This window comes from Rousettus aegyptiacus, unplaced genomic scaffold (genome assembly GCF_014176215.1).
Source record: "Rousettus aegyptiacus isolate mRouAeg1 unplaced genomic scaffold, mRouAeg1.p scaffold_m13_p_2, whole genome shotgun sequence".
Classification (NCBI taxonomy): Eukaryota; Metazoa; Chordata; class Mammalia; order Chiroptera; family Pteropodidae; genus Rousettus; species Rousettus aegyptiacus.
Window position 1 is genome coordinate 59,004,992 of NW_023416295.1, and position 12,078 is coordinate 59,017,069.

At 33.3% G+C, this 12,078-nt stretch overlaps 1 protein-coding gene across 7 annotated transcripts in view; it reads right to left on the reverse strand.

The window, feature by feature from the left end:
- Positions 1-952: 952 nt before the first annotated feature.
- GPD2 (glycerol-3-phosphate dehydrogenase 2) overlaps positions 953-12,078 on the reverse strand; it is a 123,908-nt gene continuing 112,782 nt past the window's right edge. For 5 of the 7 annotated variants that reach the window (XM_016150100.2, XM_016150099.2, XM_036237979.1 and 2 more), the window contains 4 exons: positions 7,711-7,823; positions 7,551-7,629; positions 7,271-7,369; positions 953-4,362 (listed from right to left, as the gene is read on the reverse strand). In XM_016150100.2, coding sequence (XP_016005586.1) covers positions 4,237-4,362; positions 7,271-7,369; positions 7,551-7,629; positions 7,711-7,823 — 417 coding nt within the window. In that variant the 3' untranslated portion in view covers positions 953-4,236. The remainder of the gene's footprint in view (positions 4,363-7,270; positions 7,370-7,550; positions 7,630-7,710; positions 7,824-12,078) is intronic. The other 2 variants (XM_016150103.2, XM_016150102.2) reach the window with 2 other exon arrangements.

Consider the following 12,078-nt stretch of genomic DNA (forward strand, 5'->3'; position numbering starts at 1 on the left):
AAAATATTGATGTTAGTATCCATTTCCCTTTTTTGAATATCATATATTTTATACATTTCAAAAACTGGGAGCACTCTATTTTGACAAATTTTATATTGAGAAATTTTAAAGTGCTATAAAACTTGATAAGCTAGATCAATGAACAATGAGCGGCTATATATTTTTTCCAAACCCTGAACTAACAGTTCATTGTTACAAACCTGTCTAGGGGAGCCATAGCTTTGGCATATTCTGTAAGATTTCAAAGAACCTTCAAAAGCCCACACATGCCTTTGAGCATGCAAAACCAGGAGGCAGCACATCTAAACCACAAATGGAGAGTATGCTCCATATACATGCGTAAATTAAAACCAATAAAATAACATGGGCATTATAAAATTTCTGTTAAAACTGGTAACAGCTTTACTGATTTACTGACAATGAAAATATATAGCATTTTTTCTGTCAGAGCATTTATCAACACTTGGCAACCCTGCACTAACTTGACATGTAAGATGATCAAAATGGATTATGTAATCTTTCCCATTCATTTCTATTGATTTTAGTTATGATAAAATTCATCAGTGTGCCTGGGAACGCTCAGCCTGAAAGGCTCTGGCTGACAAAAAAAAAAAAAAAAGAGAAAGAAAAAAAAGAAAAAGGAAGAAAGAATTCAGCTGAGTTGTAATAGGATGAATGTAATTTTAGAATAGGATTGCACAAATATAGAAGTCATGCCCTAAAGGCTCCAGCAACAAATTAATACAAATAATCCTGGCAGTCTCATAAAATTACATCTGTCTATGCAGAGATTCACTTTTGAGATCAAATTACAAAATATCAAGCTAAAGGAATTAATGCATAAGTGCCATTAAAAACACAGTTTGTGAAAATATTTTCAAACTTTTTTTTAAACTTCAACAGTAATCAAAGTTATTTCTCTGACTGCAAGTAACATCAAAATGCCAGCAAATGGACCATTTTAATCAGTTTTATTGATTCATGCTTTCGGTTCTTATTCAGTTAAAAACAAGGCACATTAAATACATCCTCTTATTGCTCTATAAATGCATGCAGCTCATTCTGTGTATCAAAAGTAATAAATAATGGCGATAAAACACCAAGACAGTTATAAAAATGACAACCCAGCCTCAAATATAGTATTCAACAGTTCAATCTAGAACAATAACCCAACAGGATACATAAAAGTGCCACATATGAAAACATGCAGTGTGTACATCCACTCTAGTACTCTAGTTATACTTGATATTCTTTAAAAATACAGTAGGGCTTTTTTATTCCCTAAAAAGCATTGACATAATGTAAAAACAGTGCAAGTCATTGCGTTGTTGACATCAACATTATTATATTCATACACCCAAAATCTCTACAAATACATAAAAAAGGAAATAAGATCAATGATCATTCTTACAGTATGTTTAGTAAAAGTCAGAATGAAATTTTCGTTGTATAAAAGAGTAAGCTACAAATTTGAAAAAGAGCAAGAAAAAAAAAAGCTAGAAACTAAAGCAGAATAGAGAGCATGCATTTAATAGTGTAAATCCTAAAGTTAGACTCAGTACAAACTAATTAAAAGCAAGAATATTACAAACAGCATGATGGATATGAGGCAGGCAACCTTGGCTTAACAAATAATACAGCATTATCACTACTGTTATGACTGTCGTAGGGGCTATTTAAAGGAACATCCAGCTCTCCACCACAGATGGGGATTCCTTCACCTGGATCCCCTTAAAGGCTCTTGAAAGAAATCACTTGATGATAAAAGACAACCTCTGCATGCCCCACCTCCACCCCCAACAGAGTCATCTAACATCACATTTATATGAAAATAAAAAAAAAATTCTTTTGCATTTGAAATAGGTTTTGAAAGAGCTTATCCCTACATTTCTCCTTTTTTGAAATCAGGTAAAGAAGCAGTACAGAGTTAATTAAGAACTTATACAAAAATGCGGGGATGCTTTATTCACAGTAAAGACTTGGAACCAGCTCATTTCCAAGACAAGTCTCTGGGATTGGTGAAGGAGCGAATGTTTTAGAATTAGCAAATTTTAAGCAAAAGCAGATATGCTCAAAAGAAAAAAAGTGTGCTTTTCGTTGTCCTTAAAGGAACTTCACTCACGGAAAAGTGTGCACAAACAAGGCCTGTGTTACAAATACAGCTGTGCCCAGGCCGGTCAGGTTACAAAGCCCGGTCCCTACTGTAATGGATTCAGGGTGGATACAAGTCATCCTTATCTTCATCTAACTAGAAAAAAAAAAAAGAGAGAGAGAGAGCACAAATGTATAATATTGTGATACATCATCTGCAGTGTTTTAAAGGACAGTTCTACCTATTAAGTATTCACTGGATGCTAAACAGTGAAATTTATTGTCTTGTTAGATAACACTAAATTATAAAGCCACATACTTCCATTATTTAAAAAAATAATATAAAAGCTAGTGTAAAAAAATTCACACCTTGAAAGAAAACGTTCACAGTAGTACCTGGAAGCAACGCTTGCTTTGTTTTAGGTTTTCTTTTAGGAAGTGGCAAGTCTAAACATCCTCTAAAAACAAAATGAGTTAAGATACTACCTTAAGTGTTTGTTTCAGAGGTGAGGGTGGAGGCTTAGGTGAGTGAATTTCCAGTGTTCTATTACGACATATGGGCTCATACTCCACTAGAATGAGGCATTAAGATATTCCACAATGTTGACATAAATAGGAATAATAGCACAAAAGGGTTTTATGTACCAGTTTAAAAAACTAAGTCTGTGCAATCAAAACCTGACATTAAATAAAGGATTAGATTTCCTATCATGCGCACAACCTGATCTTAAGAAACAAAAAGTAGGTAGTTAACTTCACAAGAGAAAGCACAATGAATAAATAAATATTCAAATGATTGGCTCAAATACCACCAAAATATTACAAAAGCATGCCAAATTGGCCCTTTAAATTCAATACCTTATTTGTTAAATTCAATAAAGACTGATTGGTCTCTGTTTTGTGTTATGCATGTTATGTGTGGTTTTATTTTTTTCAACTTTTTCTTTTTGGCTGACCGAAAACTTACTGAGTACAGAATGAGAGAAGCTTTAAGCAACCAAAAAAAAAAAAAAAAAAAAAAAAAAAAAAAAAAAAAAAAAAAAAACACCTCGAATATTGCAGTGCTGTGCCTTTTTATAAATAATTATAAATAAAGTTACCTAAAGACTATTTCTTATTAATAAAAGCTTATCTTTATTATGATCTGTTTACAAATACTACCCCCAGAATGATGCAAGAAACTAAGCAAAGTAGGCCATGTTTGACAATATCACCTATCCTAAGATTCAGGATTTGGGGATTAAAAATTGTGCTATCATACATAGAGATATAAGCATAGGTTTTTAATCCTTAAATCTATTACTACTGTAAAAATTTGAGAAATTTAGTCTCATCCCATTACTTACCACTGAAATACTGGGTTTAAAGTAAGAAAAGCAAGAATCTTCCTGGCAACTATAATAGTCAAAGAAAAACCAGCAGTGACTGGGGGGAACAAAAAAGGAATTTCTGAGATGAAACTATCACTGCAACGCCCAGCAAATGTCAATGCCATCCTTATCTTATACCTGTGATTCTAGAAGCTTTTAGAGTTTCTTTTTGAGACTTGCTCCTGTAACCAGATCTAAATTTTTTCTTCCCTCTCCAGTTTTGCCAATCATGCTCTAGATATAAAATTGTACAATACTATTTAGATGAAGAAGGCAGACAAGCTGGAGGAAGAAGGGGCTGGCTAAGAGGTCTCCAGAAACTATCGTTTTAATACGCTGCTCCCCGTTCAATTTCTTTTAAGAACAAATACTATCTGCAAGCTTCATGTCCAGAGCTTTGTGTATGTCATTAAATTTTTCAAGCTTCTTTTATAGATTTCAGCCCAAATATTCTGCCTCGACAATGGAATTAGAATGTGAATAAACACACAAAAAGGGAGCACGCCCAGTCTAACAGGTCACAAAATAGATACAAAACATTTGGTCAGGGTGCATCAAAAATGAGAAAAAGATAAAATACACTTTTTGGAAGCTAGATTGAATGGCAAATACAAATAAAGGGCATAAATCAGCATCCTAAAGCTTTGGAATGCTTCCCAGTGTTAAAAAAAGCAGCTATCCATATCCACTATTTTGAAGTGTTGTAAGTCATCTCTGTTGTTACGTGATGATTTGTTGTTCCTATGTTTGCTGGCTGAGGATTAACTGCTCGCACTCACAATCCTCCACAACTTCGGTCCACGGGAATGGGAACTCTTCTGTCCAGGTTCTCTTCTGCCGTTTTCATTAATATTGCCAGCCGGCTTCCAGACACCCTTCCTTTTTGAATAGCACTCATCAGCTTAAAGAGAAAATATGCCACAGATTACTCCTCTTCTTCATGGCATTTTAATGGTTACCTTTGCCATAGGCAGAGGTAATTAAGTGCTCCATCAAAAGCCATAGCAGGTACTACAGCTCAAATAAGAAGAGTACATTTTTGAACATTTCAAAAAGGGGAGAAGGGGTAGGTATTTCACCACTGTTGCATAAACTACACCCATCTAGCAAATCAGCCTGCATTTAAATGCAAATCAAATGCATCGTTTTTTTGCCCTTCTTAATGTGCTCAGGGCACATACTTTTTTTGAGCAATTCAAATATTGGATCTTCAGTTCCATTTAAAAATCTTAAAAATGAATCTCAGGGATTGAACAAAGACAAATCATGACCTACATTTAACGACTCTTTTTAATGTTACTGTACTTGACAACTTCAAGTCCCCTAAATCCAAATTCCTTAAAGACTTGATAAAGTAATTTACATTTAAGTCCTTGAAAATGGACCCAGAGATCTACCTTAAGAATTAAAAGCACTCCATAGCCCAGATTTTAGCTAATTCATTTTTATCCAATGGATAAAATCAGAATTAGTCTTGAAATTACATGCTGTAAGCGGGCAAAGGCCTTTAATCTGGAAGACACTTTGCAATTATGAGCATGGAGATTTTTTTTTTTTTTGTCTTTTCAAGTTGATATGGTTTTAACTGTTTGCTTTTCTCAATATTGCTCCCCTAATCTTATTTATTTATTTATTTTAAAAAGAACTGATGTCGCTATTCATGAGAAAATAATATACACATACACAAATTCTCAAAATATTTATAGGGTTTTACTTTTTAGCCTACAGAGATACATTTCTTAAGAATGGCTCTGAACAAGAGTCAGAGGCATCTGCCAAGGTGCTGGATCAGAATTTCATGACCTTATTAAAAGCTGTTTCACAAGCTATTGCTTATTAGAGATGGACCCCTATATGCAGAAGTGCCATTAGAGTCTATACCTAAAAATAAAGTCACCATGCAATATCTACAGTGATCCTTTCATGAGGATTACTGGAAAATCATACCTATATTCAAAAGGGTGTTTAATGAGATAAACATGGGCTCTTAATCTTCAGAAGAGGAAAATATTGTATTAAAATATTGTATATATGAAAACATACTTTGCATCTGATGAGCAATGTTAACATAAAGAATAGTGACATCTGAAGACAGAACAATTTTTGTTTCCTGTTTGTCTCTGATTCCATGAAGACCTTCAAACTTTATCAGAGCTAACAAAACTGATAGAGCTAGAATTTTTTCTTTACCCATAAATACTATTTTATGTATCAACCTTTAAAAATTCAGAGTTTTCTTTAAACATCACATGTATCTTGAAACCATATTACAAGAAAAAAATAACATTTGGGTGTGAATATATTTCATGAGAAATATGGTCAGCATTTTTTAAAGCTGAAAATTACACTGTGTATTTGTACTTAGTAGAAGTATGAATAGTCTCTTTCATTTAGAATTGGACAAGAAAGAAATACTCAATTATTAAAAACTGTACAAGACAACCTGCAGATGGTTTAAATTATTTTTTTAACTCTGTGCACTCAAAAAATTACTTAAAACCCAAACCACATATCATATCTATAAAATTAGATTCTTATTGTTTCTAAAACTTCAGGTCTCCCAACTCGAAATGCTATTGTTTATTTACAAAACACATGAAATGAAACATAAGCTATTTCTTTAAAGAAAAGTTTTCTGAAATCCTGAGACAGACAATAAAATATTTTCAGGAAAAAACTAGATGAAAATAAAATGTATTAAATGGTTTCTAATTCTCAAGCATAAATTTTAAACTCAATTTAAAATGTGCACTTAGTTAAACGGTAAGCTAAAGAACTAAACATTCTTTTTTGTAATGCTGGACACAACCTGTGAAAATTTTCTGCATTTAGATTCAACAATGCTCTTATCTGCAGCTCATCTCCAGAGAGACAATTACCATTTCCTTTGCCTTGATCTTGTTTGTTTAACTTGACACAGTGAAGAAAGGGCTGACATTGACCAAAATCCCCAGCATTAATTTATTTCATGTTCAGCATTCATCATTGCCATGGTGCAAGCAAGATCTGGCATTCATTTGAAATACCTGCCCAAGAAGCACTACAGAAAAAACCTGGCTGCTTGGAAACCAATACATTCTTCATATGATCAGAGTCCCGTGGACAGCTACAAATAATGTGGGGTTTGCAGAATTTCTCTCTTTTAAGGAACTTTTAAGGAATAATATATAGCATCCAGTTTGAAGTCAAAGTAACAAAACGTATTTCTTTCATGGTTATGATTAAAGAATTGAACCTTGGGTAAGTAAAATATTGAAAATAGAAATGCTTGAGAGTATATGGTCTTGACCTCAAAATGCGTATTTTCTTTATTTTGTTTTTCAGATTCTTTATAATGTAAGAATATAATAAGTACATGTCAGGTTCTCAAGTGAATGTGATTCTCAAATGAAAACCACTACAATTTTTTAAAACCTTTTTCATAAAAAAAAAAAAAAATTACTTTCTACATTAGAAATATTGTGTTGCCTCTTCTGAAGCAAGTAAAGAATGGTCCAGCAGTGTTACTCTGTGACTTACTTCTTTAAAAAATATACTTCTTATTCAGCCCTTTAAGCCATAATGAACTTGGACTTCATCTAAATTGTCCAACACAACAGAATGTATCTTATGAAAAGAAAAAATAAAACAATCATATACAACAGAAAGCCTTATCCTCAAGGGCAGACACATCAATCTTTGCTGGCTTCAAGCTCTCCACTTTTAAGAATGAAGTGACAACTGTGTGTTCTTAAAAATCTATTCTTGAACACCACTGACAATCAAAAGGTAAAAAGCAAATACACTTGTTTTCTTTCACTACAACTCACCTGCAAAAATTCATTGAGCTCAACTTGTCCATTTTTGTTCAAATCCACTTCATTCAGAATTTCATGTAGTGTATATTCATCCATTTGGACATTGATACTCTAAATAAAAGAAAAGCACAAAATAATAAAGTTTAGTTAAATTTATGCAAATATTTTATCAATGTTACCAACCATATGAAAATTAAAAGAGAAATAATACCTATAGAAAGTCATGACAAAAATATCTAACATAATCTCTACATTCTTTTGCATCAAAGATATTGAACCAAAAAATTATTACCTCTAACACACGCTGAACATCAACAATGGTAATAAAGCCCTTTTGGTCTGCATCAAACTTATGAAATCTCTTCTTGTACCTGGAATACAACAGTGAATAATGGAAAAACACACTTACATAAGTGAAGAAAAAAAGAGATATAGAAAGTTATTAGAAGTACCTGTCGATGTCTGAAGGCAGTAGGCTAATTTCAGAGCGATCTGTTAACTGTTCCGATCGAGATTTATAGCCCATTTCATAATATAGGAACTTCTTGGCCGTTTCAAGTTCTTCCTAAAACAGACACACACAAAAGTTCAAAGATTTATGGAAAGAGTTATTTTTTTCTTTTGGTTTTCTAAAAAGAAGCTCATCCTCACTCATCCAGCATAATCTTTTGTTTCTTACAGTTTTATTGAAGTGTAATTATATTCAATAAAATTCACCTATTTTAGTAGGTACATAGTTTGACATATTCTCTACCATGATCATAATATAGAACATTTCAACCCCCTAAAAAGCTTTCTTCTGCCCATTTGCAATTCATCTCTTCCCCAGACTCTACTCCCAGGCAACAACTGATCAGCTTTTTGTTACCAGAGTTTTGCCTTTTGCAGAATTTAATGTGAAAGAGTTCATATAGTAGGTAGTCTTTTGTTTAACTGCTTTCACATAGCATGATGATTCTGAGATTTTTTCATGATGTTGCATGTTTTAATAGTTTGTTTCTTTTTACTACTGAATATTCTTCCACAGTATTGACTAGCAAAATTTACAGCGCCAAATTCTCATAGTTTGTGACAAGCAATTAAAAGTGAATAAGGTCTCTAGGGCTTGAACTAATATAACAGGGCGCACTGTACCAAGACAGACATCATGAGATTAGCTGTTCTGAAATTTTGTTACTAGGATATTGATAATTGGGTGAAAGTTACAGAGTCATGAGAATAAACAAGCTATCCTGACTAGTTATTCTTCTTGCTTTCCATGTCCCCAGCCTCAGTTGATACTATTTCTGAGAACATTGTCTTAGCTTTCATCACGTCATTCTCCAATCTAAGAACCTATAAAATGACTCTATTGTACTGTACATTGTTCACAAATATTTCTTTACTACTTTTTACATATGTATAGTATATATATACTACCCCCCACACCCCCGGCCAAGTATACTTCTCGACTCCATTGATATGAGCTTGGACATGCAATTAACTTTGGTGAACAGAACATGATATATGGCACTTTTAAGTAAAAGCTTAAAAGCAACTGCACAACTTTGCTTTGTCTCTCTTGCTCCTGTGCCATGAGAAGGCTATGAATGAGAGAGGTCTGAAGCCATCTAGAATATGGAGAAGAGCCATAACAGCTAACAGTAGCCTTCATGTCATATGCATGAAAAATTAGTGCTTGTCATAGTAAACCAATGAGATTTTGAGCTTGTTTGTTATATAGCATATCCTAGGGAAAGCTTACCACTATAAGTCTTAAATTCCCCATACTTGTCATCAAAGGATCTTTTATGTAAGTGACTAGTTCCTTTGCTCCTTTTCCTTGGGAAGACAACCCTTTTTCTGAGATAATTACCATCCTGTTTTTTTCTTTTTCTTATACATATGTACATACATATATTTTAATATAAATAAAAAATATATAATAGCAAAACAGCAAGATAGCTCTCTCCAGATATATATACATACATATATATAATTAGGAATGCTAAAAATTATCTCAGCTAATATATATACATAAAATATATTATACAATGTATTATAAAATATATTATATGATACACACACAAGCGATATATAAGGTATATATAAAACCTCTCTGTGAAGTCACCAAGGGCATTCTTTACTGGATGATTACTCGCCTCATACCAGCAAATACAGTTATAAACAAAAGTATTTTCTCATTGCACCAAGTTTACCTAGCCATTATCTACTAAACTGATTCAAGATTCATTTCCTGGAAATGGCATCTCTGATGCTTCCCTCTAAGAACAAGCTCTTCTTCGATCATGTCCCTTTGTCACCTATGTAATTTATCCATACTCCATCAAGCAAGAAATTGTGGAATTTTAAAGCTAGGGGGTGGGGATTTTTCCCCTAGTTACTCAATGCAATTCTCTAACACCATATTTTCTGTACGACATTCCAAAAATGGAAGCATGAGGTCTCCATTTAAAGAAGAACTCTAATAGGGTGACCCATCAATACCACTAAACATAGCCCATAAAAAGATGGCTCCGATTGCTGAAAATCTATATGTAGAGATTAAACCCATCTCTTTGCAATTCTTCCAATTTGTTTGGGATTAGCAAGTACCTAGAAAGGAGTAACTATCAGCTTCAACAATCTAAAGCAGCCATGACCCACTGCTATGCATTCATAGTTAACAAAAGACATACTTTGTTTTCACATGTGCTACTATTAAGCTTTGTCAAATTTATCATGAATAGATTGAGCTGTTTTTCTACCTAATGCGAGGTTTGTCATTTATCTCTATTAAATTATACCTAATGAAATTTCACCCATTGCTTCAATTTGTCATCAAACATTCAATCTCCTTCCAGTTTCTTATTATTGGGTGCAGGCCATCAACATTATAATCTAAGCACCTGAAGCAAGGTAGATGAGGTCAAATCAAGGACAGAGTCTTCATGACTTGCTACCAGAGACCTCTTCTGAGGCAAACAGTGATTATTTGACTGATTACAAATCCACCAATTAAAAAAATATATCACATGGGGCTTCATAAAATGCTTTAAAGAATTCAAACGCATTATGTCTACAACATTTTTCTGATCTAATAATCTTGTTGCAGTTTATGAAAAGAAAATGAGATGTCTGAAATGATTTTTCTTAAATAGTTCCTTATTAGCTTCTTGTGATCACTACATTTCTTGGTAAATGCTGATAAAATAAACTTAAAATGTCATAATCTAGAAAAGTGTCCAAGATCAATGCTAAGACCATTGATTTACAGGTTTAAAACTATATTTTTCTATCCTCTCCCTTTTTAGAATTTGGCAGTAAATTTGCCCACCTTCTGTCTTCTGGTTCTATTCCTATTTGCCACAATATTTTAATACTTAACAGTAGTTAAATTCTGTCTGCAAATTCTTAGTAGCTTAATGTATAGTTTTTCAGAGCTGGCATACAAATTCATTTAGAGCAACCTTCTATTTGAATATCTATTTCCTCTTACCAATATTTATTTTGCTTTTTTTTTCACACTGAAACTCATTCTCCTTGACCAAAAAGAAAAAAGAAAAATTGGATTAAACTATGAGTTGAAAAGTACTCCCTTTTCTCCAGCATTCAAAACTATGGTACCAGTCACCTTAAGCGATAATCTAGGGTAGGCCTTATTTGCATTATTTTCCATTTTTAAAAGTTATTTATGGTGTCCTTAGCATTTTTTCCAACATTTGGCCAATTCCTGACACTGTTCACCTACATCCATATTTTTCCTGGATACCTTTTCATAGTTGAGCACTTTCATTTGTTTTAAATTTGCTGTTTCTCAGCTTGTTCAGTCACTCCATTTCTTGCTTACTCCTTACTGCAATCAATTTTGAAAGAATTTCTTTTTGTGAGACTCTCAATCTGCTTAAGTGGTCTTCTTTTTAAAGGCTCTCAATGAAATATATGTTTTGTCTCAAGGCTATAAAAATCTACCTTACCAAATAACATGGTAACATTTTCCAAAATACAACCTAGACAATACTAGTCTCCCTTTGCCCCAGACCTTCCAAAAAGTGAGAGCTGGATCTGTCTCCTAATAAGTTCCCTTTTAGAAACTGACAATGCACACACGCATTTTAAAGCCACCAAATTCCGCATTAAAGAAAATCCTGTCATTTGTTTAACTCAGAATTTTCCAAACTCTTTTGACCATGTAGTCATCTTTTGACTTATATTAATTTATATCCTGTGGAATGCAATTTGGCAGTGGCCCATTCTCTAAATATCCTAGCAACTCCTCAATCCCCAAGTCCCCTAGACACCTTCCTCCCTAATTGGTTCTTCCAAATTGGTAGGATTTGGTCTTGAGTGACAGCTCTCTGATCTTTCTCTAAATTTTAGAAAACATACATATACTTCTGAGATATATATGTGTTGCAATCACTCTATTAGATTTTAAGGTCCTTGAAACTATGAGCTATTTATTATTCCCCTAAAATATTTGGTATAATGCTCAGTATACAAGTCACTCATTAACTATTGACTCGTAAAAACAACCACAATTCATCTACAGAGAGTTATTTATCACCTTGTTCCTTTTTCACTTTTGCAGGTTAAATAATCCCAATGCTTTTAACCTTTTCTCAAAAGCCCAGCTTTCTAACCTTTAATTCTTTTTTTTTTTTTCCCCTCTCCTTTGTTCTCTCTAGACTGTGCACAGGCCTCATTAACACTCCTATGTCTTGGATACTGAGTAATAACTTTAGGTCTTTTATTTCTGTTACTTTGTTGAGGGGGATGGGAGAATATTTCTGAGTACATAAATCTGCTCATAAAATCCGAACTGAAGTTAAATCTAGTTT